General features: G+C 44.8%; 3 protein-coding genes and 1 pseudogene across 3 annotated transcripts in view; all 4 read right to left on the bottom strand.

Moving 5' to 3' along the window:
- The window catches only part of LOC139309252 (zinc finger protein 729-like), a 38,733-nt gene extending 36,831 nt beyond the window's left edge, over nucleotides 1-1,902 (bottom strand). Inside the window, exons 1-3 of the mRNA XM_070933311.1 lie at nucleotides 1,489-1,902; nucleotides 1,208-1,322; nucleotides 1,023-1,090 (exon numbers count right to left, since the gene is read on the bottom strand). Coding sequence (XP_070789412.1) covers nucleotides 1,023-1,090; nucleotides 1,208-1,322; nucleotides 1,489-1,902 — 597 coding nt within the window. The remainder of the gene's footprint in view (nucleotides 1-1,022; nucleotides 1,091-1,207; nucleotides 1,323-1,488) is intronic.
- A 2,480-nt stretch (nucleotides 1,903-4,382) lies between these two features.
- Nucleotides 4,383-6,045, bottom strand: LOC139311635 (zinc finger protein 85-like). The gene has a single exon (XM_070936118.1). The coding sequence runs from the start codon at nucleotides 5,992-5,994 to the stop codon at nucleotides 4,873-4,875; it is 1,122 nt and encodes a 373-aa protein (XP_070792219.1). The 5' UTR covers nucleotides 5,995-6,045; the 3' UTR covers nucleotides 4,383-4,872.
- Nucleotides 6,046-6,501: 456 nt separating this feature from the next.
- On the bottom strand, nucleotides 6,502-12,933 carry LOC139309251 (zinc finger protein 202-like). The gene is made up of 6 exons (XM_070933310.1): nucleotides 12,854-12,933; nucleotides 11,189-11,768; nucleotides 10,919-11,033; nucleotides 10,732-10,799; nucleotides 7,359-7,488; nucleotides 6,502-6,548 (listed from the first exon to the last, which is right to left on the bottom strand). The coding sequence occupies exons 1-6, from the start codon at nucleotides 12,931-12,933 to the stop codon at nucleotides 6,502-6,504; spliced, it is 1,020 nt and encodes a 339-aa protein (XP_070789411.1).
- A 979-nt stretch (nucleotides 12,934-13,912) lies between these two features.
- The window catches only part of LOC139311670 (zinc finger protein 208-like), a 41,801-nt pseudogene continuing 31,327 nt past the window's right edge, over nucleotides 13,913-24,386 (bottom strand).

The raw sequence follows: 24,386 nt of genomic DNA, 5'->3' as shown, positions 1-24,386 counted from the left end.
GCGCTGCTATAAACATGGCAAAGAGTAAAAAAGAACCATTACAATAAAATTCCAGATTGGCTATCAATGATGGAGGCATTAATTTACCCGAAGGTATTGGATATTGATAAAATAAAAAGATATAAATATCTACTAAATGGCCAGAGGGAACTGAAAACAAGACAAGAACTAAAAGAACAGGGCATAGACATCGATTGGTGGCCATATATGCAGATACAGTCTAGATACAGGAAAGATTTAGAACAATATGGATTTCAAAAAGAACCACGAGAAGTACTTAGACAAGATTCTACAAGGCACAAAGGACAAATTGATTAAGAAAATTTATAATTATTGAGATATAAAATGGAGGAGGAGTTAGTCAAAGAAACTATGATAATCTGGGCCAAAAATTTTGGTTATAACATTGAATTGGAGAAATGAGAGAAATTATGGAACAAAAACTATAAATTGACAATGTTTGTAGCCTACAAGGAAAACATGTATAAAATGTTTTATAAGTGGCACCTTCCACCAGCAAGACTGGCTAAAATGTTCCCCAATACCTCATCAACTTGTTGGAAATGTAAACAAAATGTAAACATATTACCACATGTGGTGGATGTGTCCCAAAGTAAAACAATATTGGAATAGAATAAGTGTGTGCCTGAAGCGAACTGGTGGTAACACCGGTTAGAACCCACCACTGATTTATTCCTATTAGTTGAAATTATTTCTTGTAAATTCATAGTTGGAGAAGTACCTAACAGAACCAGTTAACCTGTGGTCTTTTCAAAAATATATCCTAAACAGAATCTGAGGGTACAAATGATAAACCATTGTGTCCCAGTAATAGACTACAGAGGAAGTTATGCTGGCTGACAGCAACTTGAACCTGCTATTATGCTGTCCATGTCGCACAGGAACACAAAAATTACCCAGCCTAAACAAGGGGGGAAATAGAAGGAGAGAGAACTCTGCACAACCGCTTCACTTCTTGACGGAAAGGAGAATACAAATCTAATAACTTTTCTCTTTCTTACTTGATTTGGAGGTTCAATCACAGTTTGAGCTCCATTGTAAAAAGCAGAAAACTTCCTTCTTTGTTTCTCTGTAATGATAAAATAATTTCAAAATGCATATTTAACAAAATAAGAGGAGGTATACTACAAAAGAGAAGAAGGTAAGACAGATGGGATCTCTGGGTAATCGGAGGATCTTGGATTACCTCCTGACGTGTCCTGACTTTGATCTTCCCAAGGGATCCTCCTGAAAAATAGCTTCTGAGGGGGATTTGATGGATTCTTCTTTCCCTCAGGATCTCTCATCTCCACAGTGCAGCACTTCAAATAGGAGGAAGGAAAAAAGAAGCACAATTAATGTACCTCACACAACATAAAGTGAAATCTTATATTCCAAACATAATGAATGTCAGAGAAGTTTGGGAAGGATGGGTGACGTATTCAAACACATTCTTTATTCCCTTTTGAGCTCCCTAAAGTGTCTCACCTGCAACTCGACCTGCTCCTTCTGTTCCTCCACCTGGCTCAGAAGGAAGCCTTCAGTCAGGGCCACCGCCTGGGAGCTGGTCTCTGCTCCACACTCCCGCACCCAGCCCTCCATCTCTGGGGGCAGAAGAGCAAGGAGCTGCTCCAGAACCACCAGGTCCAGCATCTGGGCTTTGGTGTGCTTTTCGGGTCTCAGCCATTGCCTACAAAAGTCATGGAGTCGTCTGCAAAGTCCTCGGGGACCCTCAGCCTCCTGGTATTGGATGAAGTTCCAGGGCTGAACTTCTGAAGGGAGGATGGTTTCCTCCTCCAGGATCTCCTGCCCAGTCCTTGTCCAGAGCTTCATCCCCTTCCCAGGCTGAGCAGCTGAAGGGCCTTTTCCGGCTCCCTCCTTTCCAAAAGGTTGTGTCTCCATCCTTTCTCTGTCCTGCAGAGCAACTGCAAATGGCTCCAAGGACTCTGGTGGGTCTCCAGATGCCTTTTCCTTCACGGGACCATTTCTGGTGTTGCAGGATTGATTCCTCCAAGTTATTCCGCTCTTTTTTTTTCCCCAAGAGGAAAGTTTAGTTTGCAAAGATTTCAAATGGCTTCCAGTTTCTGTATCTGAGATGGAAAGAAAAATAAATATTAAGCATTACAAAGTGGAATTCAGGCACTGAACAACCCTCACCCAACCTTCCAGGAGTCCCAAGCGGCTCATCCCAGCGCAGGACCGAGGTCCCCCGAGCAGGGCCGGGAAGGAGGCAGCTGGAGAGGCCGCCCCGCTTCTCTCCCCCTCCAGAGTCAGGCCGGGCTGCAGAGGATGGAGCCCTCGGGGAGCCTGGTGCGAATCCTGCCTCCTCCTCGCCCGGCTTCTCTCCTCTCCTGCTGGGCCTCCGCAAGGCCGACCCTCCCCTCCCCCCACTCGGGCTCTTCCCCGGACACGGGTAAGGGAAGGGACCCTCGCCCATCCCCGCAGAGGGCGGCTGGGGAGCATGGGACCCGGGGTTGAAGCCGGAGGAGGGCCGGGAGCGGGTCTCTCCCTCCTCCGCCTCCTTTTGCCGCTAGAAGAGCCCCCACCTCACCCGGGGCACGTCTGGATCTCCCCCCGCCAGACTCTCCCGCAGCCTCTCCAAGAGTTAAGGAGAGCGAGCGCGGTGTCCTAGAGAGGCAAAGCTCTATGATGTCACTTCCTTCCCAGCCTCGTCTTCAAAGGCAGCTTTGACATTCGTCCTCCAGTGCCCAATGGGGAAGCGCCTCGAGTTCCGATCTCTTAGCAGAGCGCGCCCCCTGGTGGATTAGGGGCAAAGTGCCAGGATTGTAGAAAGGGCGGGAAACAGGAGCGCGCCTGAGGAGAACGGAGAGGGCAGGGATGATGGACATGGGAGTAGTGTGGAAAGCCCCTCACAATTCCTTCCTACCCAAAAAAAGCTCTGTGGTCTCCAGAGGCAGCAATTTCTCCATCTTCCTCTCTTTCCTGTTCAAGAACCGTCTGTGGAGTGGAGAAAAATCTCTGGAGGATTTAAACTCGCTTTCCTCAGGAAGAGCCATCCTGAAGGCTGGGCAGAGATCTCCAAAGGGTCCAAATCCTGTCAGAAACAGCCGGGCGGTCAGAAGAGGAGGACCAGGAGAATCTCTGGGAAACACAGCTTATGTCTTGTGGTTGTTGAGAACTCTGGCCCCCTGTCAAGCAGGAACAGCCCAGCTCGGCGGCCGAGAGTCGTCCTGTCAGGAGGACGAAGAGCCCCCAAGAGTCGCTTGGGTCAGTGGTTGCAAGTGTTGTGGTTGAAAGCAAGAACCAGGATTCACACATCTGTGTGTTTTGCAAGGGAGATAAATATAAATCCTGCAGTATCTTGCCACCAGCATGCAAAGCCCAACACGGCCAATAGCAGCTGCATCTTCCTCCTTCCAAAACATGCTATGATGTGATCAGAATAAGACCTGGCTTGACCTGCTCTTTCCCAAAGGGAGGGTGGCTGTTCTCTACGTTTCGCCACCAGGGGCGGCAGGTGAGTGCCACTTTTCGCTTTTGAGATGCTCACTGCTCGCTTGCAGCAACTGGGATTGCTTATTTATTTATGTATTTATTGTTTATATTTATATACCGCCCCTCTCCCGAAGGACTCGGGGCGGTGAACAGCCAACAGATAAAACACAAGAAATACAAAATTTAAAAACAGTATTAAAATCCAATTAAATTAATTTGGGCCACAATTAAAAGCACCCCTGTATTAAAACCCATAATTAAACAATTTAAAAATTAAAACAATTTAAAAGAGTTAAGCCAGCCTGGCTTGTTGGAATAAAAAAGTCTTAAGGGCACGGCGAAAGGTGCGTAGATCAGGGATTCACCGTATCTCCAGGGGCAGCTTATTCCAGAGGGTAAGTGCCCCCACAGAGAAGGCTCTCCCCCTGGGGGCCGCCAGTTGGCATTGTTTGACCAACAGCACCCTGAGGAGCCCCTCTGTGTGGGAGCGTACTGGTCGGTGGGAGTCTGTTGGTGGCAGAAGGTGGTCTCGTAAATACCCAGGTCCTGAGCCATGGAGCGCTCTAAAGGTGGTAACCAATACCTTGAAGCGCACCTGGTAGACCACTGGAAGCCAGTGCAGCTCGTGCAGGAGAGATGTTACATGGGAGCGCCGAGTTGCCCACATAACCACCCGCGCTGCCGCATTCTGGACCAGTTGGAGCCTCCGGGTGCTCTTCAAGGGGAGCCCCATGTAGAGAGCATTACAATAGTCCAGGCGGGACGTGACGAGAGCATGAGTGACCGTGCGTAAGGCATGAGTGACCGTGCATAAGGCATTGTTGCGCGTGGCACTGGCAGCAGGCAGAGGCACAGGACCAGCCACTCTGTATACAGCAGCCACTGCAGATGTCAGCATTCTGATGCTGCCATAAAAAGGAGGAGACGAGGCTTGACCTACTTATTTTCTCTGAAGATAATATCCCCTAGGAGATGGGATGGGAGGGGTACATTTCTGTGGGCTGAGGTCAGAAGCTGGGGAGACTGACTTGGAAGATGGCCAAAGAGAAGATGAGAATGGGGAACGGAAAGGGAAGGGTTTGGGGGTCAAAGGGTTAGTATCGGTTACGATGAAGTCGGGGCCAGATCTGCCGCAAACAGGTGACCCATATTTAAGTGATCATCCATTTGGACTCCCAAGGTTCCTCTCACAGTTAGTTTTTGAGCCACATTTCCTGTAATCTGTTTTTCCCACCCAGGTGTAAAATCTTACATTTCTCTGCATTAAATTTCACTTTGTTGGATTCAACCTTGTCTCATGTGGATCAGAAAGGCACAATAGGTGTACACATAAAAATCTATAGACATGGTGGGTCAGAGGTTAGAATGCAGTACTACAAGCTAATTGCCCACAGCCAGGAGTTTGATCTGACCGGCTCATGGTTGAGTCACCCTTTTATCCTTTTGAGGACGGTAAAATGAGGACCCAGATTCCTGGGGACAATATGCTGACTTTGTGAACTGCTCAAAGGCTGCTATAAAGCTTTGTGGACTGGTATGTAACTCTAAAGTAGAATTGCTACATACTTTCTCCTGAGTGTGGATCCTTTTATGAGAAGATAGATGACAATTCTGAGCAAAGGTCTTTCCACATTCCATGCATTTATATGGCTTCTCTCCTGTGTGGATTCTGCTATGAGACGTAAGAGTACTGCTCTTAGTAAACGTCTTTCCACACTCCATGCATTTATATGGTTTCTCTCCTGTGTGGATTCTGCTATGAGAATTAAGAGCACTGCTCGTAATAAATGTCTTTCCACACTCCATGCATTTATATGGTTTCTCTTCTGAGTGGATCTTTATATGGGAAGCAAGATAACGGCGTTGAGCAAAGGTCTTTCCACACCCCATACATTGAAATGGTTGCTCCCCTGTGTGGATCATCTTATGGGTAATAAGTCTACCTCTTTCAGCAAAAGTCTTTACACACACCATGCATTTAAATGGTTTCTCTTCTGAGTGGATCTTTTTATGAGAAGCAAGATAACTGTGTTGAGCAAAGGTCTTTCCACACTCCATGCATTTATATGGCTTCTCCCCTGTGTGGATCATCTTATGGGAAATAAGATTACCTCTTTGAGCAAAGGTCTTTCCACACTCCATGCATTTATATGGCTTCTCCCCTGTGTGGATCATCTTATGGGAAATAAGATTACCTCTTTGAGCAAAAGTCTTTCCACACTCCATGCATTTATATGGCTTCTCACCTGTGTGTATCATCTTGTGGGTAATAAGATTACCTCTTTTAGAAAATGTCTTTCCACACTCCATGCATTTATACGGCTTCTTCCCTGTGTGGATCATCTGATGGGAAATAAAATCACCTCTTCGAGCAAAGGTCTTTCCACACTCCATGCATTTATATGGCTTCTCCCCTGTGTGGATCATCTTATGGCAAATAAGATGACCACGATGAGTAAAGGTTTTCTCACAATCCATGCATTTAAATGGTTTTTCGCCCGTGTGGGTCTTTTCCATTCGAATTCCAAAGTTCTCCATTCCATCTTTGGCATTGATCACTTGGAACAGTCCACAGGAATCTTGATTCTCCTGCCCATTATTACCTTCAAAGGACAATAGAAATGAAAAGGATAACAAGGTTAGAGAGCTCAAACTATAGAAAGTCAACACATTTTCTTCCGAATTTTTCCAAAATTCCATCATGTTGTATTTTGCATGCCTACCCTGCTGTGATATAGACATGATGATTTCTATATCCGTGAGTCATGAAAGCTTTGAAAATATCTAGAAAATATATCTTTCTTTACAATTATCTATATATATGCAAATCTCATTCAAAGTCAATTTTGAGTGAAGGAATAATTAGGGGAAACATCCAAGGAGGAACAAGGTGAAAACTTAAGAATTATTGGGGCGGGTTAATTACAGCAGAGCTATAAGAACTGAAACTTTGGGGAAAAATCCTTTGCTTGAAGCCTTCCATTGGCTTGTAAATGCTCTTCACGCCGAGACTGAAAAGGTTGGAAGGCTTCAAGAAAGGCTATTTCACTGACCCAAAGGCTCATCAGCTTGCAAGGGCTCTTCGGCCAGATCTGGTACATGCCTCAGTTAGCAGAGAACAGATGCCTAACATACTGGCTCGCTACATCATTGCAGGGAAAGCCTCGGCAGGGTGGGATGGGGGAATAGGTAAGGCATACATTGCAGCATCTCTGCTGTCATTTGTAAGTGTGGACAGCTTTAGTGCTGCAACATTCATAGTTTCGGCAGTGGTTCTAAAGTATTCTGTCCCTAACTTTTCCTTTATATATAATGTTTACCTTTCAAAGCAGATTGTGGTGTGTGTGTGTGAGAGAGCAAATCAGGGTTTGTGTTTGTCTACCTACAGATGATCTCAATTTCTCAAAGAATTCCTGTTTCTTTTATTCTTATGTTAATGGCCTATTTTAAGGAACCTAAAGCTGCTGTTTTAATGAAGTTAGGCAAATGGCAAGAAAGTTTCCGTTCTTTTTCCTTTCAGGGAGGGGGGTCTTATTAAATAAATAGATGCCTTTGAGCAAGAACAGCGTAGGAAGGACAAGGGCAAAGTGGACTGCTAAATTGGCCACGCCCGCCAGTTACATCACCACCTGGCCACGCCCACCTAGCCGGTCATTAGGCAGTTCAAACTATAGTCCGCCCCCCGAACAGTCTGAGAGACCGTGAACTGCCCCACTTAAAAAGCTTGAGGACTTCTAATGTAAGCAAAGACACATTGACTCTTTCCTTCCTTTGAGTACAAGAAGGCCAGATCCTTTCCTTCTCCCTCCCAGGAGACGATATCTGATTAGTGATTTTTTAATAAAAAACAAACGATAATCTGTCTTCTTGACCTCTTGGATTGGGGACAAGAAAACTCTTACCGAGAGAGACCACGTTCCTATAGTTTTCAAGCATGACTTCCGAATGCAGCGCTTTCTGGTCAGGATCCAGCTGAGACCATTCCTCCTCAGAGAAATACACAGCCACCTCCTCGAAGGACACAAGACTCTCCTGAACACGGAAAAAAGAACAGAACAGGAGGATTTGCAAGATCTCTTCATCTTCATCAATGATTTAGACAAGAGGATAGAAAGGGAACTTATCAAATTTGCAGCCAAGGACTAATTGACAGGAATAACAACACTCCAGAAAGTAAGCTAAAGAAATAGAAGGATCGACAGATTGGGCCCCATCTAACAAAATGAAAATCAACTGTGAGAAATGCAAGGTTCTTTATTTAGGAAAGAAAAACTAACTATAGGTGATACCTAGCTCAACAGTAGAAAGTGCAACGGGGATCTTGGAGTCCTATATATACTACAGCTGCCAAAAAACCCAGCTCAATCATAGGCTGGGTTAAGAGAGGGATAGAATCAAGATCACATGAAGTGTTAGTACCACTCTGTAATGCCTTGGTAAGACAGCAGTTGGCATCCAATATTGGTTTCATACTTGGAATATTGCATCCAGTTTTGGTTGCCAGATGTAACGAAGATATTGAGACTCTAGAAAGAGTGCAGAGAAGAGCACCCAAAATGATTAGGGTCCTGAAGGCTAAAACATATAAAGAACAGTTGCTGGAAATGGGTACGTCTAGTTTAATGAAAAGAAGAACTAGGGGGTGACATGATAGCAGTGTTGCAAGATCTCTAGGGGCTGCCACAAAGAAGATGCAGCCAATCTATTCTCCAAACCACCTGAAGGCCAGACAACCACCTGAAGGCAGGACAGGAAGCAGTAGATGGAAACTAATCAAGGAGAGAACTAATCTACAACTACAGAGAAATCTGTCAGTGAGAACAATTAATCAGTGGAATGAGTTGCCTCCAGAAGTTGTGGATGTTTCAACACTGGAGCTGTTTAAGAAGAAATTGGACAGCCATTTATCTGAAATGTTATAGAGCTTTTTGTCTGAGCAGGGGGTTGGACTAGAACAGAGGTCCCCAACCTTTTGGACCTCAGGGACCACCAAGTTCATAATTTGAAATCCCGCAGACCACTAATACAAATCCAGCGCACCACTTGCTGAAGCACCAGCACTCCCAGTGACAGGATGGGGTCCTACAAGCACTCTCCCTCCTCTCTCTTTCTCTCTCTCTTTCTCTCTCTCCCACTCATTCCCTCTCATTGTCTCTGATTCCCTCTCTGTCTCTTTCTCTCTTTCATTCTGTCTTTTTCGTTCTCTTTCATTCTCTCTATCTCTAATTCTGTCGCTCATTCTGATTCTGTCTCTTTTTCTGTCTCTCATTCTTTTTCTTTCATTCTCTCTTTCATTCTCTTTTTCATTCTGATTCCCTGTCTTTCTCTCTCTCATTCTGATTCTCTTTCTCTCTCATTCTCTCTCTTTCTCTTTCTCTCTCATACTGATTCTCTCTGTCTCTTTCTATCCCTCATTCTCTTTCATTCTGTCTCTTTCTCTTTCATTCTCTTTCTCTCTTTCATTCTCTTCCTCTCTTCCCCTCTATCTCATCTCTTCTCTTTCTCTCTCTCATCTCTCTCCCCCTTTCTTTCTCTCCGACTCTTTCTCATTCTTTCTCTCTTTCATTCTTTCTGTCTCTTTCTTTCTCTCGCTCTCATTCTCTCTCTGATTCTCTCTCTCTCTCATTCTCTTTCTCTCTCTTATCTCATGGGCCAGCCAGTGTCTTGGGGTTGAGAGGAAGTCAAGCGTCTTCCTGAAAGACCGAGATGCGCAGAGCACCAACAAGGGCTGGAAGAAACGGCCGCGAGATCCAGCAAGAGACGAAGCTTCGCTCCCGCTCTGGAATATGGAGCGAACCTCCATCCCCGACTCCCTTTCCCTTGCCAGGCGAGGAGTGACTGAGAAGGGAGGGCCAGGACAGGGACAACCACGGGTGGGTTCAGCCGACAGAAAGCTACAGCAGGGGGAAGAAACAGGCCGCGGTTCCCACCACCTGTTGCTTTGGCCTGCCTGCACCGCCACCCCCGCCTTGCAGCATTACCTCATTCCGGCCAGCAAGGACTGCGCTGCAAAGTTGCAAGTTGCATGAACCTCCCCCTACAGTGGAGATTTACAGCCCCACCAAGAGCTGCCTGGCAAGTCCCATATTCCAGAGCTCTAGTCACAGGACTGGCCATCAGGGCCGGATTTAGATGAAAAGAGGCCCTAGGCTATTCCACTTATGAGGCCCTTTCACCTATAGTGAAAGTGTAATTTTAATTTTGCTAACAATTTGAATATAGGCCCCTCTTGATCTTGAGGCCCTAGGCTGAAGCCTAGTTAGCCTATAGGAAAATCCGGCCCTGCTGGCCATTGCTCATCCTGGAGCAGTTCCACCACCAGGGTGCGCCGCGGACCACTAGTTGGTGACTACTAGACTAGAAGACCTCTAAGATCCCTACCAACTCTGAATAACTCTGTTATTTTGCTCCATTGTTCCATGGGAAAGGTATCCACTAACTTACATAGCTGTCCTTCACACAAGTCCTATTTTTATGTGAGAAAATGGACAATTCTGAAAATTTCTTTGACTGAAGAAATATTTGGAGCAGGTTTTATCAAGTTGATTGATTCTGCAGAATTTACAGTGCTTCTCAGTGAAGTAATCCCACTTCTAGATCAACTGATTTATCATTTATTGATCAGTAGTCTGAGCCAATGGCTAAATGAGAGAAAACAAAGAAGAGATAATTCCCTGTGAAGGTAATTTCTCAGCCTTTGCAAAGTGGAAATGTTTGATCTTCTAATCCACGCACAAATCAGAGGATTAGATATTATTTTGTACCTAAGGTACTGCAATTACATGGTCTACGTGGCCATTCTGTTTGGATTTTAAAATTCTGTTTTATTTTTTAATATGATTTGATTATTTTTTGAATGACTGGTCTTGAACAAGGCTTTTCAAAAAGGGCAATGTGGCAATGTGAGTATTTAGTTATTTTTCAATAGCTTTGCAGAATTCCAAGTCAGAGAATGACAAAATGAATGGGTCTCTATCAGTCACTACTACAGTGATACATTTATTCCTATTTCTTGAAGGACTTGTTAAAAAATTACTTCTTATAAACTCATAGTTGGAGGAGTACTTAGCAGAATCAGTTAACAGCTGTTCTTTAAAAAACATTTCCTAAACATTCTGTTTCTCTGAGATTCTCTGAGGTTAGAAATGACAAATCATTGTGTCGCAGTAATAGTCTACAGAGGAAGTTAAGATGGCTGACAGCAACTTGAACCTGCTATTATGCTATACCTGAAGGAAAGGAGAATACAAATCTAATATTTTTTTCCTTTCTTACTTGATTTGGAGGTTCAACCACTGTTTGAGCGCCATCATAAAAACTAGAAAACTTCATTCTTTCTTTCTCTGTAATGATAAAATAATTTCAAAATGCATATTTAACAAAATAAGAGGAGGTATACTATAGAAGAGAATAAGGTAAGACAGATGGGATCTCTCTGGGAAATCAGAGGATCTTGGATTACCTCCTGAAATGTCCAGACTTTGATCTTCCCAAGGGATCCTCTTGAAAAATAGCTTCTGAGGGGGATTTGATGAATTCTTCTTTCTGTCAGGATCTCTGATCTCCACAGTGCAGCCCTTCAAATACGAGGAAGGAAGGAAGAAGCAGAATTAATGTACATCACACAACATAATATGAATTCTTATATTCGGAACATTATGAATGTCAGAGAGGTTTGGGAAGGAGGGGTGAAGTATTCCAACATATTCTCTATTCTCTATTGAACTCTTACCTGCAACTCGACCTGCTCCTCCACGTGGCTCAGGAGGAAGCCTTCAGTCAGGGCCACTGCCTGGGAACTGGTCTCTGCTCCACACTCCCGCACCCAGCCCTCCACCTCTGGGGGCAGAAGGAACAGGAGCTGCTCCAAAACCATCAGGTCCAGCATCTGGGCTTTGGTGTGCTTTTCTGGTCTCAGCCATTGCCTACAAAAGTCATGGAGTCGTCTGCAAAGGCCTCGGGGACCCTCAGCGTCCTGGTATTGGATGACATTCCAGGGCTGAATTTCTGAAGGGAGGATGGTTTCCTCCTCCAGGATCTCCTGCCCGGTCCTTGTCCAGAGATTCCCTCCCTTCCCAGGCTGAGCAGCTGAAGGGCCTTTTCCGCTTCCCTCCTTTCCAAAAGGTTGTGTCTCCATCCTTTCTCTGTCCTGCAGAGCAACTGCAAATGGCTCCAAGGACTCTGGTGGGTCTCCAGATGCCTTTTCCTTCACGGGACCATTTCTGGGGCTGCAGGACTGATCCCTCCAAGGGATTCCGCTCTTCTTCCCCCCCCCCCAAGAGAAACTTTTGCCTGGCTTCCAGTTTCTGTATCTGAGATTGAAGGAAAAATAAACGCCAAGAATTAGAAAGTAGAACTTAACCACTGAAAAACCTTCACCTAACCTTCCAGGAGTCCCAAACGGCTCATCCCAGAGCAGGGCTGGGAAGGAGGCAGCTGGAGAGGCCGTCCCGCTTCTCTCCCCCTCCGGAAACAGGGAGCCTGGTGCGAATCCTGCCTTCTCCTCGCCCGGCTTCTCTCCTCTCCTGCTGGGACTCCGCAAGGCCGACCCTCCCCTCCCCTCCCCTCCCTTGGGCTCTTTCCCGGATAAGGGTAAGGGAAGGGTGCCCCGGATCCCCCCGCCTTCCCGGCATCCCCGCTTCTCCCTGCATGGAGAGGGCGGCTGGGGATCATGGGACCAGGGAAGAGCCTCACCAGGGGCCCCGTCAGACTCTCCCGCAGCCTCTCCGCCTCCTGCGGAGCCCAAGGGGTTAAGGAGAACGAGTTCGGGGTCCTAGAGCGGCAAGCGTTTGTGATGTCCCTCCCGTCACAGTCCGCTCTGGAAAGGCAGCTGTGACGTTCGCCCTCCAGGGGACCAATGGGGAACCGCCTGACGCTCCCTTCTCTTAGCAGAGGGCGCCCCCTGGTGGATTAGGGGCAAAGTGCCAGGATTGTAGAAAGGGCGGGAAACAGGAGCGCGCCTGAGGAGAACGGACAATACAGGGATGATGAACATGGGAGTAGCGTGAAAAGCCCCTCACAATTCCTTCCTGTCCAAAAAAAGGTCCGTGGTCTCCAGAGGCAGCAATTTCTCCATCTTCCTCTCTTTCCTGTCCAGGAACCGTCTGTGGAGATGGAGAAAAATCTCTGGAGGATGTAAATTCGCTTCCCTCAGGAAGAACCACTCTCAAGGCTGGGCAGAGATCTCCAAAGGGTCCAAATCCTGTCAGAAACAGCCGGGTGGTTTGAAGACAGAGGTGCAGGGTTTGTGGAGACATGTGATCCTGCCCTCTGGACACACCACGCAGCCTTCTGCCCCATCAGAACTGCAGGCAATCAAAAGGGCAGAGTAGGCAAGCAGCTGCGCACTGTGTCCACCAGATTGGATCGCATGCCTCCTCCAAACTGGTGTCGTTGCCTTGAGGCAAGAGAAGTGGTGGCGCAGAAATAGCGCCTTGCCGCGATCCCTGTGCTCTCAACCCCATTATCCAACCTCATCCTCCAGTTCTACTGCACACTCTACATCCAAAGACAGCTGATGGGACAGATCGCGTGATTCATCCCACAACTCTGCCTCTTTGCTGCTTGAAGGGACTGGGCTAGGCGGGCTAAAGGTGCTTCTGAACACCGTTGGCCCCTGCAGGTGCGGTCACCGCCTCCTGTTCTGCCCATGCCCCTCCCTTACTCTCCGTTGATGATGCTGCAAAGTAGGGCTTACTTTGCAGATAGGGCTTAAGTTGCGAGCACCATGAAAAATCATGCTACGGCTTATTTTTAAGGTAGGTCTTATTTTGAGGAAAACACAGTAGTAAACACACCGTTAATTAATTTTCTTTAAGTTACCTTTACCCTTTTTTCTAGCCTCTGGCACACTATAAAAAGATAAATATAATGCTAGAATAAATATATCACTTTCAGGCCAAATGATAACCTTAATCTCCACTGATGCTCCTGTTTGTTTTAAAACCTCCTACTTAGCAAAAATGCACAAGAAAGGATTGAGGATTACAGAACTCGCTGTAAGGAGTATTCTTGTTAATTACAGGTTGCTTCCCTCCATTAGTTCACATGCATTGTTTCTTGTCCTGCCCTCTGGTGCTTTGGAAAATAAATTGACCCCCTCCTCTTTGTGGCAGCCTCTCAAGTAGTGGAACACTGCTATCATGCCACTCCTAATTCTTCTTTTCTCTAAACTAGCCGAACCCAAATCTTGCAACCAGGATGGATTTGATTTAAATCAAACTGATTTAAATCACGATTTAAATCACTAGTCAGTAAGGCTTGATTTAAATCACAGTTTTCTACATAAAGACTAATTCTTGCTGGTATAACTTTAGTACGCAAGTAGATGAAGATTTTTAGAATAACAACTTTTCATATTAGTTTTTTTATCCCGAGTTTAATAGGTTAATCATTCATATTTGGACAATTTTTCTGTTGTACTTAGGAAAGAGAAAAATAATCATTACGTTAATAATAACAATTTAAATAGATTTATTCAACTGAAACAATAACATTACAGCATATGTTATTTGCTTAAACAAACATCCATGTTTGTTAACCAATTTGTTAACATGGTGGGTCAGAGGTTAGAATGCAGTACCATAGGGCTAATTGCCCACAGCCAGGAGTTTGATCTGACCGGCTCATGGTTGAGTCAGCCTTTCATCCTTTTGAGGTCGGTAAAATGAGGACCCAGATTCCTGGGGACAATATGCTGACTTTGTGAACTGCTCAAAGGCTGCTATAAAGCTTTGTGGACTGGTATGTAACTCTAAAGTAGAATTGCTACATACGTTCTCCTGAGTGTGGATCCTTTTATGAGAAGATAGATGACGATTCTGAGCAAAGGTCTTTCCACATTCCATGCATTTATATGGCTTCTCACCTGTGTGTATCATCTTGTGGGTAATAAGATTACCTCTTTTAGTAAAGGTCTTTCCACACTCCATGCATTTATATGGCTTCTCCCCTGTGTGGATTATTTTATGGGAAATAAGATTACCACGATGAGTAAAGGTTTTCTCACAATCCATGCATTTAAATGGTTTTTCGCCCGTGTGGATTTTTTTGTGCACAGTAAGTCTTTTGCTCAGAGCAAAGGTCTTTCCACACTCTATGCATTTATATGGTTTCTCTCCTGTGTGGATCGTTTTGTGGTTTCTAAGTCCATTGCTATGAATAAAGGTTTTCCCACACTCCATGCATTTATATGGCTTCTTCCCTGTGTGGATCATCTGATGGGAAATAAAATCACCTCTTCGAGCAAAGGTCTTTCCACACTCCATGCATTTATATGGCTTCTCCCCTGTGTGGATTATCTTATGGGAAATAAGATGACTATGATGAGTAAAGGTTTTCTCACACTCCATGCATTTAAATGGTTTTTCCCCGGTGTGGATCTTTTTGTGCACCGTAAGTCTTTTGCTCAGAGCAAAGGTCTTTCCACACTCCATGCATTCATATGGTTTCTCTCCTGTGTGGATCGTTTTGTGGTTTCTAAGTCCATTGCTATGAATAAAGGTCTTTCCACACTCCATGCATTTATATGGTTTCTCTCGTGCTACCTGGAGGGATTGGGCTGCATGGGCTACAGGTGCTTCTGAACACTGTTTCTCCCTAGTGTGAATCCTTTCATGGGAAGTAAGTTGCCCACTCGTTCTAAAATGTTTTCCAGATTCCAAACATTTATAAGGCTCCTTTTTTGTGTGAATCACTTTTTGAGTTGTAAGGAAGGTATTTCCAAGACAAAGAATGAATATCTCATTGTAATTTTGTCTGTTGTGTCTTATACCACCTTCTCCTTTGTGTTCGTTTACATGTAATTTATCTTTGATTAGCTTCACACTTTTCCCAATATATTTTTTCCTTATTTTCTCTTGTTGGGCATCAGTGGAAGATGAACTTTCCTGATTCCAATTATTTGACTGGCTTCTCTCATGCCTTTTGAATTCCATTCGAATTCCAAAGTTCTCCGTTCCATCTTTAGCATTGATCACTTGGAACAGTCCACAGGAATCTTGATTCTCCTGCCCAATGTTACCTTCAAAAGAAAATAGAAATGAAAAGGATAACAAGGTTAGAGAGTCAAACTATAGAAAGTCAACACATTTTCTTCCGAATTTTTCCAAAATTCCATCATGTTGTATTTTGCATGCCTACCCTGCTGTGATATAGACATGGTGATTTCTATATCCGTGAGTCATGAAAGCTTTGAAAATATCTAGAAAATATATCTTTCTTTACAATTATCTATATATATGCAAATCTCATTCAAAGTCAGTTTTGAGTGAAGGAATAATTAGGGGAAACATCCAAGGAGGAACAAGGTGAAAACTTAAGAATTATTGGGGCGGGTTAATTACAGCAGAGCTATAAGAACTGAAACTTTGGGGAAAAATCCTTTGCTTGAAGCCTTCCATTGGCTTGTAAATGCTCTTCACGCCGAGACTGAAAAGGTTGGAAGGCTTCAAGAAAGGCTATTTCACTGACCCAAAGGCTCATCAGCTTGCAAGGGCTCTTCGGCCAGATCTGGTACATGCCTCAGTTAGCAGGGAACAGATGCCTAACATACTGGCTCGCTACATCATTGCAGGGAAAGCCTCGGCAGGGTGGGATGGGGGAATAGGTAAGGCATACATTGCAGCATCTCTGCTGTCATTTGTAAGTGTGGACGGCTTTAGTGCTGCAACATTCATAGTTTCGGCAGTGGTTCTAAAGTATTCTGTCCCTAACTTTTCCTTTATATATAATGTTTACCTTTCAAAGCAGATTGTGGTGTGTGTGTGTGAGAGAGCAAATCAGGGTTTGTGTTTGTCTACCTACAGATGATCTCAATTTCTCAAAGAATTCCTGTTTCTTTTATTCTTATGTTAATGGCCTATTTTAAGGAACCTAAAGCTGCTGTTTTAATGAAGTTAGGCAAATGGCAAGAAAGTTTCCGTTCTTTTTCCTTTCAGGGAGGGGGGTCTTATTAAATAAATAGATGCCTTTGAGCAAGAACAGCGTAGGAAGGACAAGGGCAAAGTGGACTGCTAAATTGGCCACGCCCGCCAGTTACATCACCACCTGGCCACGCCCACCTAGCCGGTCATTAGGCAGTTCAAACTATAGTCCGCCCCCCGAACAGTCTGAGAGACCGTGAACTGCCCCACTTAAAAAGCTTGAGGACTTCTAATGTAAGCAAAGACACATTGACTCTTTCCTTCCTTTGAGTACAAGAAGGCCAGATCCTTTCCTTCTCCCTCCCAGGAGACGATATCTGATTAGTGATTTTTTAATAAAAAACAAACGATAATCTGTCTTCTTGACCTCTTGGATTGGGGACAAGAAAACTCTTACCGAGAGAGACCACGTTCCTATAGTTTTCAAGCATGACTTCCGAATGCAGCGCTTTCTGGTCAGGATCCAGCTGAGACCATTCCTCCTCAGAGAAATACACAGCCACCTCCTCGAAGGACACAAGACTCTCCTGAACACGGAAAAAAGAACAGAACAGGAGGATTTGCAAGATCTCTTCATCTTCATCAATGATTTAGACAAGAGGATAGAAAGGGAACTTATCAAATTTGCAGCCAAGGACTAATTGACAGGAATAACAACACTCCAGAAAGTAAGCTAAAGAAATAGAAGGATCGACAGATTGGGCCCCATCTAACAAAATGAAAATCAACTGTGAGAAATGCAAGGTTCTTTATTTAGGAAAGAAAAACTAACTATAGGTGATACCTAGCTCAACAGTAGAAAGTGCAACGGGGATCTTGGAGTCCTATATATACTACAGCTGCCAAAAAACCCAGCTCAATCATAGGCTGGGTTAAGAGAGGGATAGAATCAAGATCACATGAAGTGTTAGTACCACTCTGTAATGCCTTGGTAAGACAGCAGTTGGCATCCAATATTGGTTTCATACTTGGAATATTGCATCCAGTTTTGGTTGCCAGATGTAACGAAGATATTGAGACTCTAGAAAGAGTGCAGAGAAGAGCACCCAAAATGATTAGGGTCCTGAAGGCTAAAACATATAAAGAACAGTTGCTGGAAATGGGTACGTCTAGTTTAATGAAAAGAAGAACTAGGGGGTGACATGATAGCAGTGTTGCAAGATCTCTAGGGGCTGCCACAAAGAAGATGCAGCCAATCTATTCTCCAAACCACCTGAAGGCCAGACAACCACCTGAAGGCAGGACAGGAAGCAGTAGATGGAAACTAATCAAGGAGAGAACTAATCTACAACTACAGAGAAATCTGTCAGTGAGAACAATTAATCAGTGGAATGAGTTGCCTCCAGAAGTTGTGGATGTTTCAACACTGGAGCTGTTTAAGAAGAAATTGGACAGCCATTTATCTGAAATGTTATAGAGCTTTTTGTCTGAGCAGGGGGTTGGACTAGAACAGAGGTCCCCAACCTTTTGGACCTCAGGGACCACCAAGTTCATAATTTGAAATCCCGCAGACCACTAATACAAATCCAGCACACCACTTGCTGAAGCACCAGCACTCCCAGTGACAGGATGGGGTCCTACAAGCACTCTCCCTCCTCTCTCTTTCTCTCTCTCTTTCTCTCTCTCCCACTCATTCCCTCTCATTGTCTCTGATTCCCTCTCTGTCTCTTTCTCTCTTTCATTCTGTCTTTTTCGTTCTCTTTCATTCTCTCTCTCTAATTCTGTCGCTCATTCTGATTCTGTCTCTTTTTCTGTCTCTCATTCTTTTTCTTTCATTCTCTCTTTCATTCTCTTTTTCATTCTGATTCCCTGTCTTTCTCTCTCATTCTGATTCTCTTTCTCTCTCATTCTCTCTTTCATTCTGTCTCTTTCTCTTTCTCTCTCATACTGATTCTCTCTGTCTCTTTCTATCCCTCATTCTCTTTCATTCTGTCTCTTTCTCTTTCATTCTCTTTCTCTCTTTCATTCTCTTCCTCTCTTCCCCTCTATCTCATCTCTTCTCTTTCTCTCTCTCATCTCTCTCCCCCTTTCTTTCTCTCCGACTCTTTCTCATTCTTTCTCTCTTTCATTCTTTCTGTCTCTTTCTTTCTCTCGCTCTCATTCTCTCTCTGATTCTCTCTCTCTCTCATTCTCTTTCTCTCTCTTATCTCATGGGCCAGCCAGTGTCTTGGGGTTGAGAGGAAGTCAAGCGTCTTCCTGAAAGACCGAGATGCGCAGAGCACCAACAAGGGCTGGAAGAAACGGCCACGAGATCCAGCAAGAGACGAAGCTTCGCTCCCGCTCTGGAATATGGAGCGAACCTCCATCCCCGACTCCCTTTCCCTTGCCAGGCGAGGAGTGACTGAGAAGGGAGGGCCAGGACAGGGACAACCACGGGTGGGTTCAGCCGACAGAAAGCTACAGCAGGGGGAAGAAACAGGCCGCGGTTCCCACCACCTGTTGCTTTGGCCTGCCTGCACCGCCACCCCGCCTTGCAGCATTACCTCATTCCGGCCAGCAAGGACTGCGCTGCAAAGTTGCAAGTTGCATGAACCTCCCCCTACAGTGGAGATTTACAGCCCCACCAAGAGCTGCCTGGCAAGTCCCATATTCCAGAGCTCTAGTCACAGGACTGGCCATCAGGGCCGGATTTAGATGAAAAGAGGCCCTAGGCTATTCCACTTATGAGGCCCTTTCACCTATAGTGAAAGTGTAATTTTAATTTTGCTAACAATTTGAATATAGGCCCCTCTTGATCTTGAGGCCCTAGGCTGAAGCCTAGTTAGCCTATAGGAAAATCCGGCCCTGCTGGCCATTGCTCATCCTGGAGCAGTTCCACCACCAGGGTGCGCCGCGGACCACTAGTTGGTGACTACTAGACTAGAAGACCTCTAAGATCCCTACCAACTCTGAATAACTCTGTTATTTTGCTCCATTGTTCCATGGGAAAGGTATCCACTAACTTACATAGCTGTCCTTCACACAAGTCCTATTTTTATGTGAGAAAATGGACAATTCTGAAAATTTCTTTGACTGAAGAAATATTTGGAGCAGGTTTTATCAAGTTGATTGATTCTGCAGAATTTACAGTGCTTCTCAGTGAAGTAATCCCACTTCTAGATCAACTGATTTATCATTTATTGATCAGTAGTCTGAGCCAATGGCTAAATGAGAGAAAACAAAGAAGAGATAATTCCCTGTGAAGGTAATTTCTCAGCCTTTGCAAAGTGGAAATGTTTGATCTTCTAATCCACGCACAAATCAGAGGATTAGATATTATTTTGTACCTAAGGTACTGCAATTACATGGTCTACGTGGCCATTCTGTTTGGATTTTAAAATTCTGTTTTATTTTTTAATATGATTTGATTATTTTTTGAATGACTGGTCTTGAACAAGGCTTTTCAAAAAGGGCAATGTGGCAATGTGAGTATTTAGTTATTTTTCAATAGCTTTGCAGAATTCCAAGTCAGAGAATGACAAAATGAATGGGTCTCTATCAGTCACTACTACAGTGATACATTTATTCCTATTTCTTGAAGGACTTGTTAAAAAATTACTTCTTATAAACTCATAGTTGGAGGAGTACTTAGCAGAATCAGTTAACAGCTGTTCTTTAAAAAACATTTCCTAAACATTCTGTTTCTCTGAGATTCTCTGAGGTTAGAAATGACAAATCATTGTGTCGCAGTAATAGTCTACAGAGGAAGTTAAGATGGCTGACAGCAACTTGAACCTGCTATTATGCTATACCTGAAGGAAAGGAGAATACAAATCTAATATTTTTTTCCTTTCTTACTTGATTTGGAGGTTCAACCACTGTTTGAGCGCCATCATAAAAACTAGAAAACTTCATTCTTTCTTTCTCTGTAATGATAAAATAATTTCAAAATGCATATTTAACAAAATAAGAGGAGGTATACTATAGAAGAGAATAAGGTAAGACAGATGGGATCTCTCTGGGAAATCAGAGGATCTTGGATTACCTCCTGAAATGTCCAGACTTTGATCTTCCCAAGGGATCCTCTTGAAAAATAGCTTCTGAGGGGGATTTGATGAATTCTTCTTTCTGTCAGGATCTCTGATCTCCACAGTGCAGCCCTTCAAATACGAGGAAGGAAGGAAGAAGCAGAATTAATGTACATCACACAACATAATATGAATTCTTATATTCGGAACATTATGAATGTCAGAGAGGTTTGGGAAGGAGGGGTGAAGTATTCCAACATATTCTCTATTCTCTATTGAACTCTTACCTGCAACTCGACCTGCTCCTCCACGTGGCTCAGGAGGAAGCCTTCAGTCAGGGCCACTGCCTGGGAACTGGTCTCTGCTCCACACTCCCGCACCCAGCCCTCCACCTCTGGGGGCAGAAGGAACAGGAGCTGCTCCAAAACCATCAGGTCCAGCATCTGGGCTTTGGTGTGCTTTTCTGGTCTCAGCCATTGCCTACAAAAGTCATGGAGTCGTCTGCAAAGGCCTCGGGGACCCTCAGCGTCCTGGTATTGGATGACATTCCAGGGCTGAATTTCTGAAGGGAGGATGGTTTCCTCCTCCAGGATCTCCTGCCCGGTCCTTGTCCAGAGATTCCCTCCCTTCCCAGGCTGAGCAGCTGAAGGGCCTTTTCCGCTTCCCTCCTTTCCAAAAGGTTGTGTCTCCATCCTTTCTCTGTCCTGCAGAGCAACTGCAAATGGCTCCAAGGACTCTGGTGGGTCTCCAGATGCTTTTTCCTTCACGGGACCATTTCTGGTGCTGCAGGACTGATCCCTCCAAGGGATTCCGCTCTTCTTCCCCCCCCCCAAGAGAAACTTTTGCCTGGCTTCCAGTTTCTGTATCTGAGATTGAAGGAAAAATAAACGCCAAGAATTAGAAAGTAGAACTTAACCACTGAACAACCTTCACCAACCTTCCAGGAGTCCCAAGCGGCTCATCCCAGAGCAGGGCTGGGAAGGAGGCAGCTGGAGAGGCCGTCCCGCTTCTCTCCCGCTCCAGAGACAGGGAGCCTGGTGCGAATCCTGCCTTCTCCTCGCCCGGCTTCTCTCCTCTCCTGCTGGGACTCCGCAAGGCAGACCCTCCCCTCCCCTCCCCTCCCTTGGGCTCTTTCCCGGATAAGGGTAAGGGAAGGGTGCCCCGGATCCCCCCGCCTTCCCGGCATCCCCGCTTCTCCCTGCATGGAGAGGGCGGCTGGGGATCATGGGACCAGGGAAGAGCCTCACCAGGGGCCCCGTCAGACTCTCCCGCAGCCTCTCCGCCTCCTGCGGAGCCCAAGGGGTTAAGGAGAACGAGTTCGGGGTCCTAGAGCGGCAAGCGTTTGTGATGTCCCTCCCGTCACAGTCCGCTCTGGAAAGGCAGCTGTGACGTTCGCCCTCCAGGGGACCAATGGGGAACCGCCTGACGCTCCCTTCTCTTAGCAGAGGGCGCCCCCTGGTGGATTAGGGGCAAAGTGCCAGGATTGTAGAAAGGGCGGGAAACAGGAGCGCGCCTGAGGAGAACGGACAATACAGGGATGATGAACATGGGAGTAGCGTGAAAAGCCCCTCACAATTCCTTCCTGTCCAAAAAAAGGTCCGTGGTCTCCAGAGGCAGCAATTTCTCCATCTTCCTCTCTTTCCTGTCCAGGAACCGTCTGTGGAGATGGAGAAAAATCTCTGGAGGATGTAAATTCGCTTCCCTCAGGAAGAACCACCCTCAAGGCTGGGCAGAGATCTCCAAAGGGTCCAAATCCTGTCAGAAACAGCCGGGTGGTTTGAAGACAGAGGTGCAGGGTTTGTGGAGACATGTGATCCTGCCCTCTGGACACACCACGCAGCCGCCTGCCCCATCAGAACTGCAGGCAATCAAAAGGGCAGAGTAGGCAAGCAGCTGCGCACTGTGTCCACCAGATTGGATCGCATGCCTCCTCCAAACTGGTGTCGTTGCCTTGAGGCAAGAGAAGTGGTGGCGCAGAAATAGTGCCTTGCCGCGATCCCTGTGCTCTCAACCCCATTATCCAACCTCATCCTCCAGTTCTACTGCACACTCTACATCCAAAGACAGCTGGTGGGACAGATCGCGTGATTCATCCCACAACTCTGCCTCTTTGCTGCTTGAAGGGACTGGGCTAGGCGGGCTAAAGGTGCTTCTGAACACTGTTGGCCCCTGCAGGTGCGGTCACCGCCTCCTGTTCTGCCCATGCCCCTCCCTTACTCTCCACTGATGATGCTGCAAAGTAGGGCTTACTTTGCAGATAGGGCTTAAGTTGCGAGCACCATGAAAAATCATGCTACGGCTTATTTTTAAGGTAGGTCTTATTTTGAGGAAAACACAGTAGTAAACACACTGTTAATTAATTTTCTTTAAGTTACCTTTACCCTTTTTTCTAGCCTCTGGCACACTATAAAAAGATAAATATAATGCTAGAATAAATATATCACTTTCAGGCCAAATGATAACCTTAATCTCCACTGATGCTCCTGTTTGCTTTAAAACCTTCTACTTAGCAAAAATGCACAAGAAAGGATTGAGGATTACAGAACTTGCTGTAAGGAGTATTCTTGTTAATTACAGGTTGCTTCCCTCCATTAGTTCACATGCATTGTTTCTTGTCCTGCCCTCTGGTGCTTTGGAAAATAAATTGACACCCTCCTCTTTGTGGCAGCCTCTCAAGTAGTGGAACACTGCTATCATGCCACTCCTAATTCTTCTTTTCTCTAAACTAGCCAAACCCAAATCTTGCAACCAGGATGGATTTGATTTAAATCAAACTGATTTAAATCACGATTTAAATCACTAGTCAGTAAGGCTTGATTTAAATCACAGTTTTCTACATAAAGGCTAATTCTTGCTGGTATAACTTTAGTACGCAAGTAGATGAAGATTTTTAGAATAACAACTTTTCATATTAGTTTTTTTATCCCGAGTTTAATAGGTTAATCATTCATATTTGGACAATTTTTCTGTTGTACTTAGGAAAGAGAAAAATAATCATTACCTTAAAAATAACAATTTAAATAGATTTATTCAACTGAAACAATAACATTACAGCATATGTTATTTGCTTAAACAAACATCCATGTTTGTTAACCAATTTGTTAACATGGTGGGTCAGAGGTTAGAATGCAGTACCATAGGGCTAATTGCCCACAGCCAGGAGTTTGATCTGACCGGCTCATGGTTGAGTCAGCCTTTCATCCTTTTGAGGTCGGCAAAATGAGGACCCAGATTCCTGGGGACAATATGCTGACTTTGTGAACTGCTCAAAGGCTGCTATAAAGCTTTGTGGACTGGTATGTAACTCTAAAGTAGAATTGCTACATACATTCTCCTGAGTGTGGATCCTTTTATGAGAAGATAGATGACGATTCTGAGCAAAGGTCTTTCCACATTCCATGCATTTATATGGCTTCTCACCTGTGTGTATCATCTTGTGGGTAATAAGATTACCTCTTTTAGCAAAGGTCTTTCCACACTCCATGCATTTATATGGCTTCTCCCCTGTGTGGATTATTTTATGGGAAATAAGATTACCACGATGAGTAAAGGTTTTCTCACAATCCATGCATTTAAATGGTTTTTCGCCCGTGTGGATTTTTTTGTGCACAGTTAGTCTTTTGCTCAGAGCAAAGGTCTTTCCACACTCTATGCATTTATATGGTTTCTCTCCTGTGTGGATCGTTTTGTGGTTTCTAAGTCCATTGCTATGAATAAAGGTCTTTCCACACTCCATGCATTTATATGGTTTCTCTCGTGCTACCTGGAAGGATTGGGCGGCATGGGCTACAGGTGCTTCTGAACACTGTTTCTCCCTAGTGTGAATCCTTTCATGGGAAGTAAGTTGCCCACTCGTTCTAAAATGTTTTCCAGATTCCAAACATTTATAAGGCTCCTTTTTTGTGTGAATCACTTTTTGAGTTGTAAGGAAGGTATTTCCAAGACAAAGAATGAATATCTCATTGTAATTTTGTCTGTTGTGTCTTATACCACCTTCTCCTTTGTGTTCGTTTACATGTAATTTATCTTTGATTAGCTTCACACTTTTCCCAATATATTT

Source organism: Pituophis catenifer, unplaced genomic scaffold (assembly GCF_029215685.1).
Source record: "Pituophis catenifer annectens isolate HBS135680 unplaced genomic scaffold, rPitCat1.0.hap2 SCAF_2, whole genome shotgun sequence".
NCBI classification, from domain to species: domain Eukaryota; kingdom Metazoa; phylum Chordata; class Lepidosauria; order Squamata; family Colubridae; genus Pituophis; species Pituophis catenifer.
This window is presented reverse-complemented; position numbering and strand designations above follow the sequence as displayed.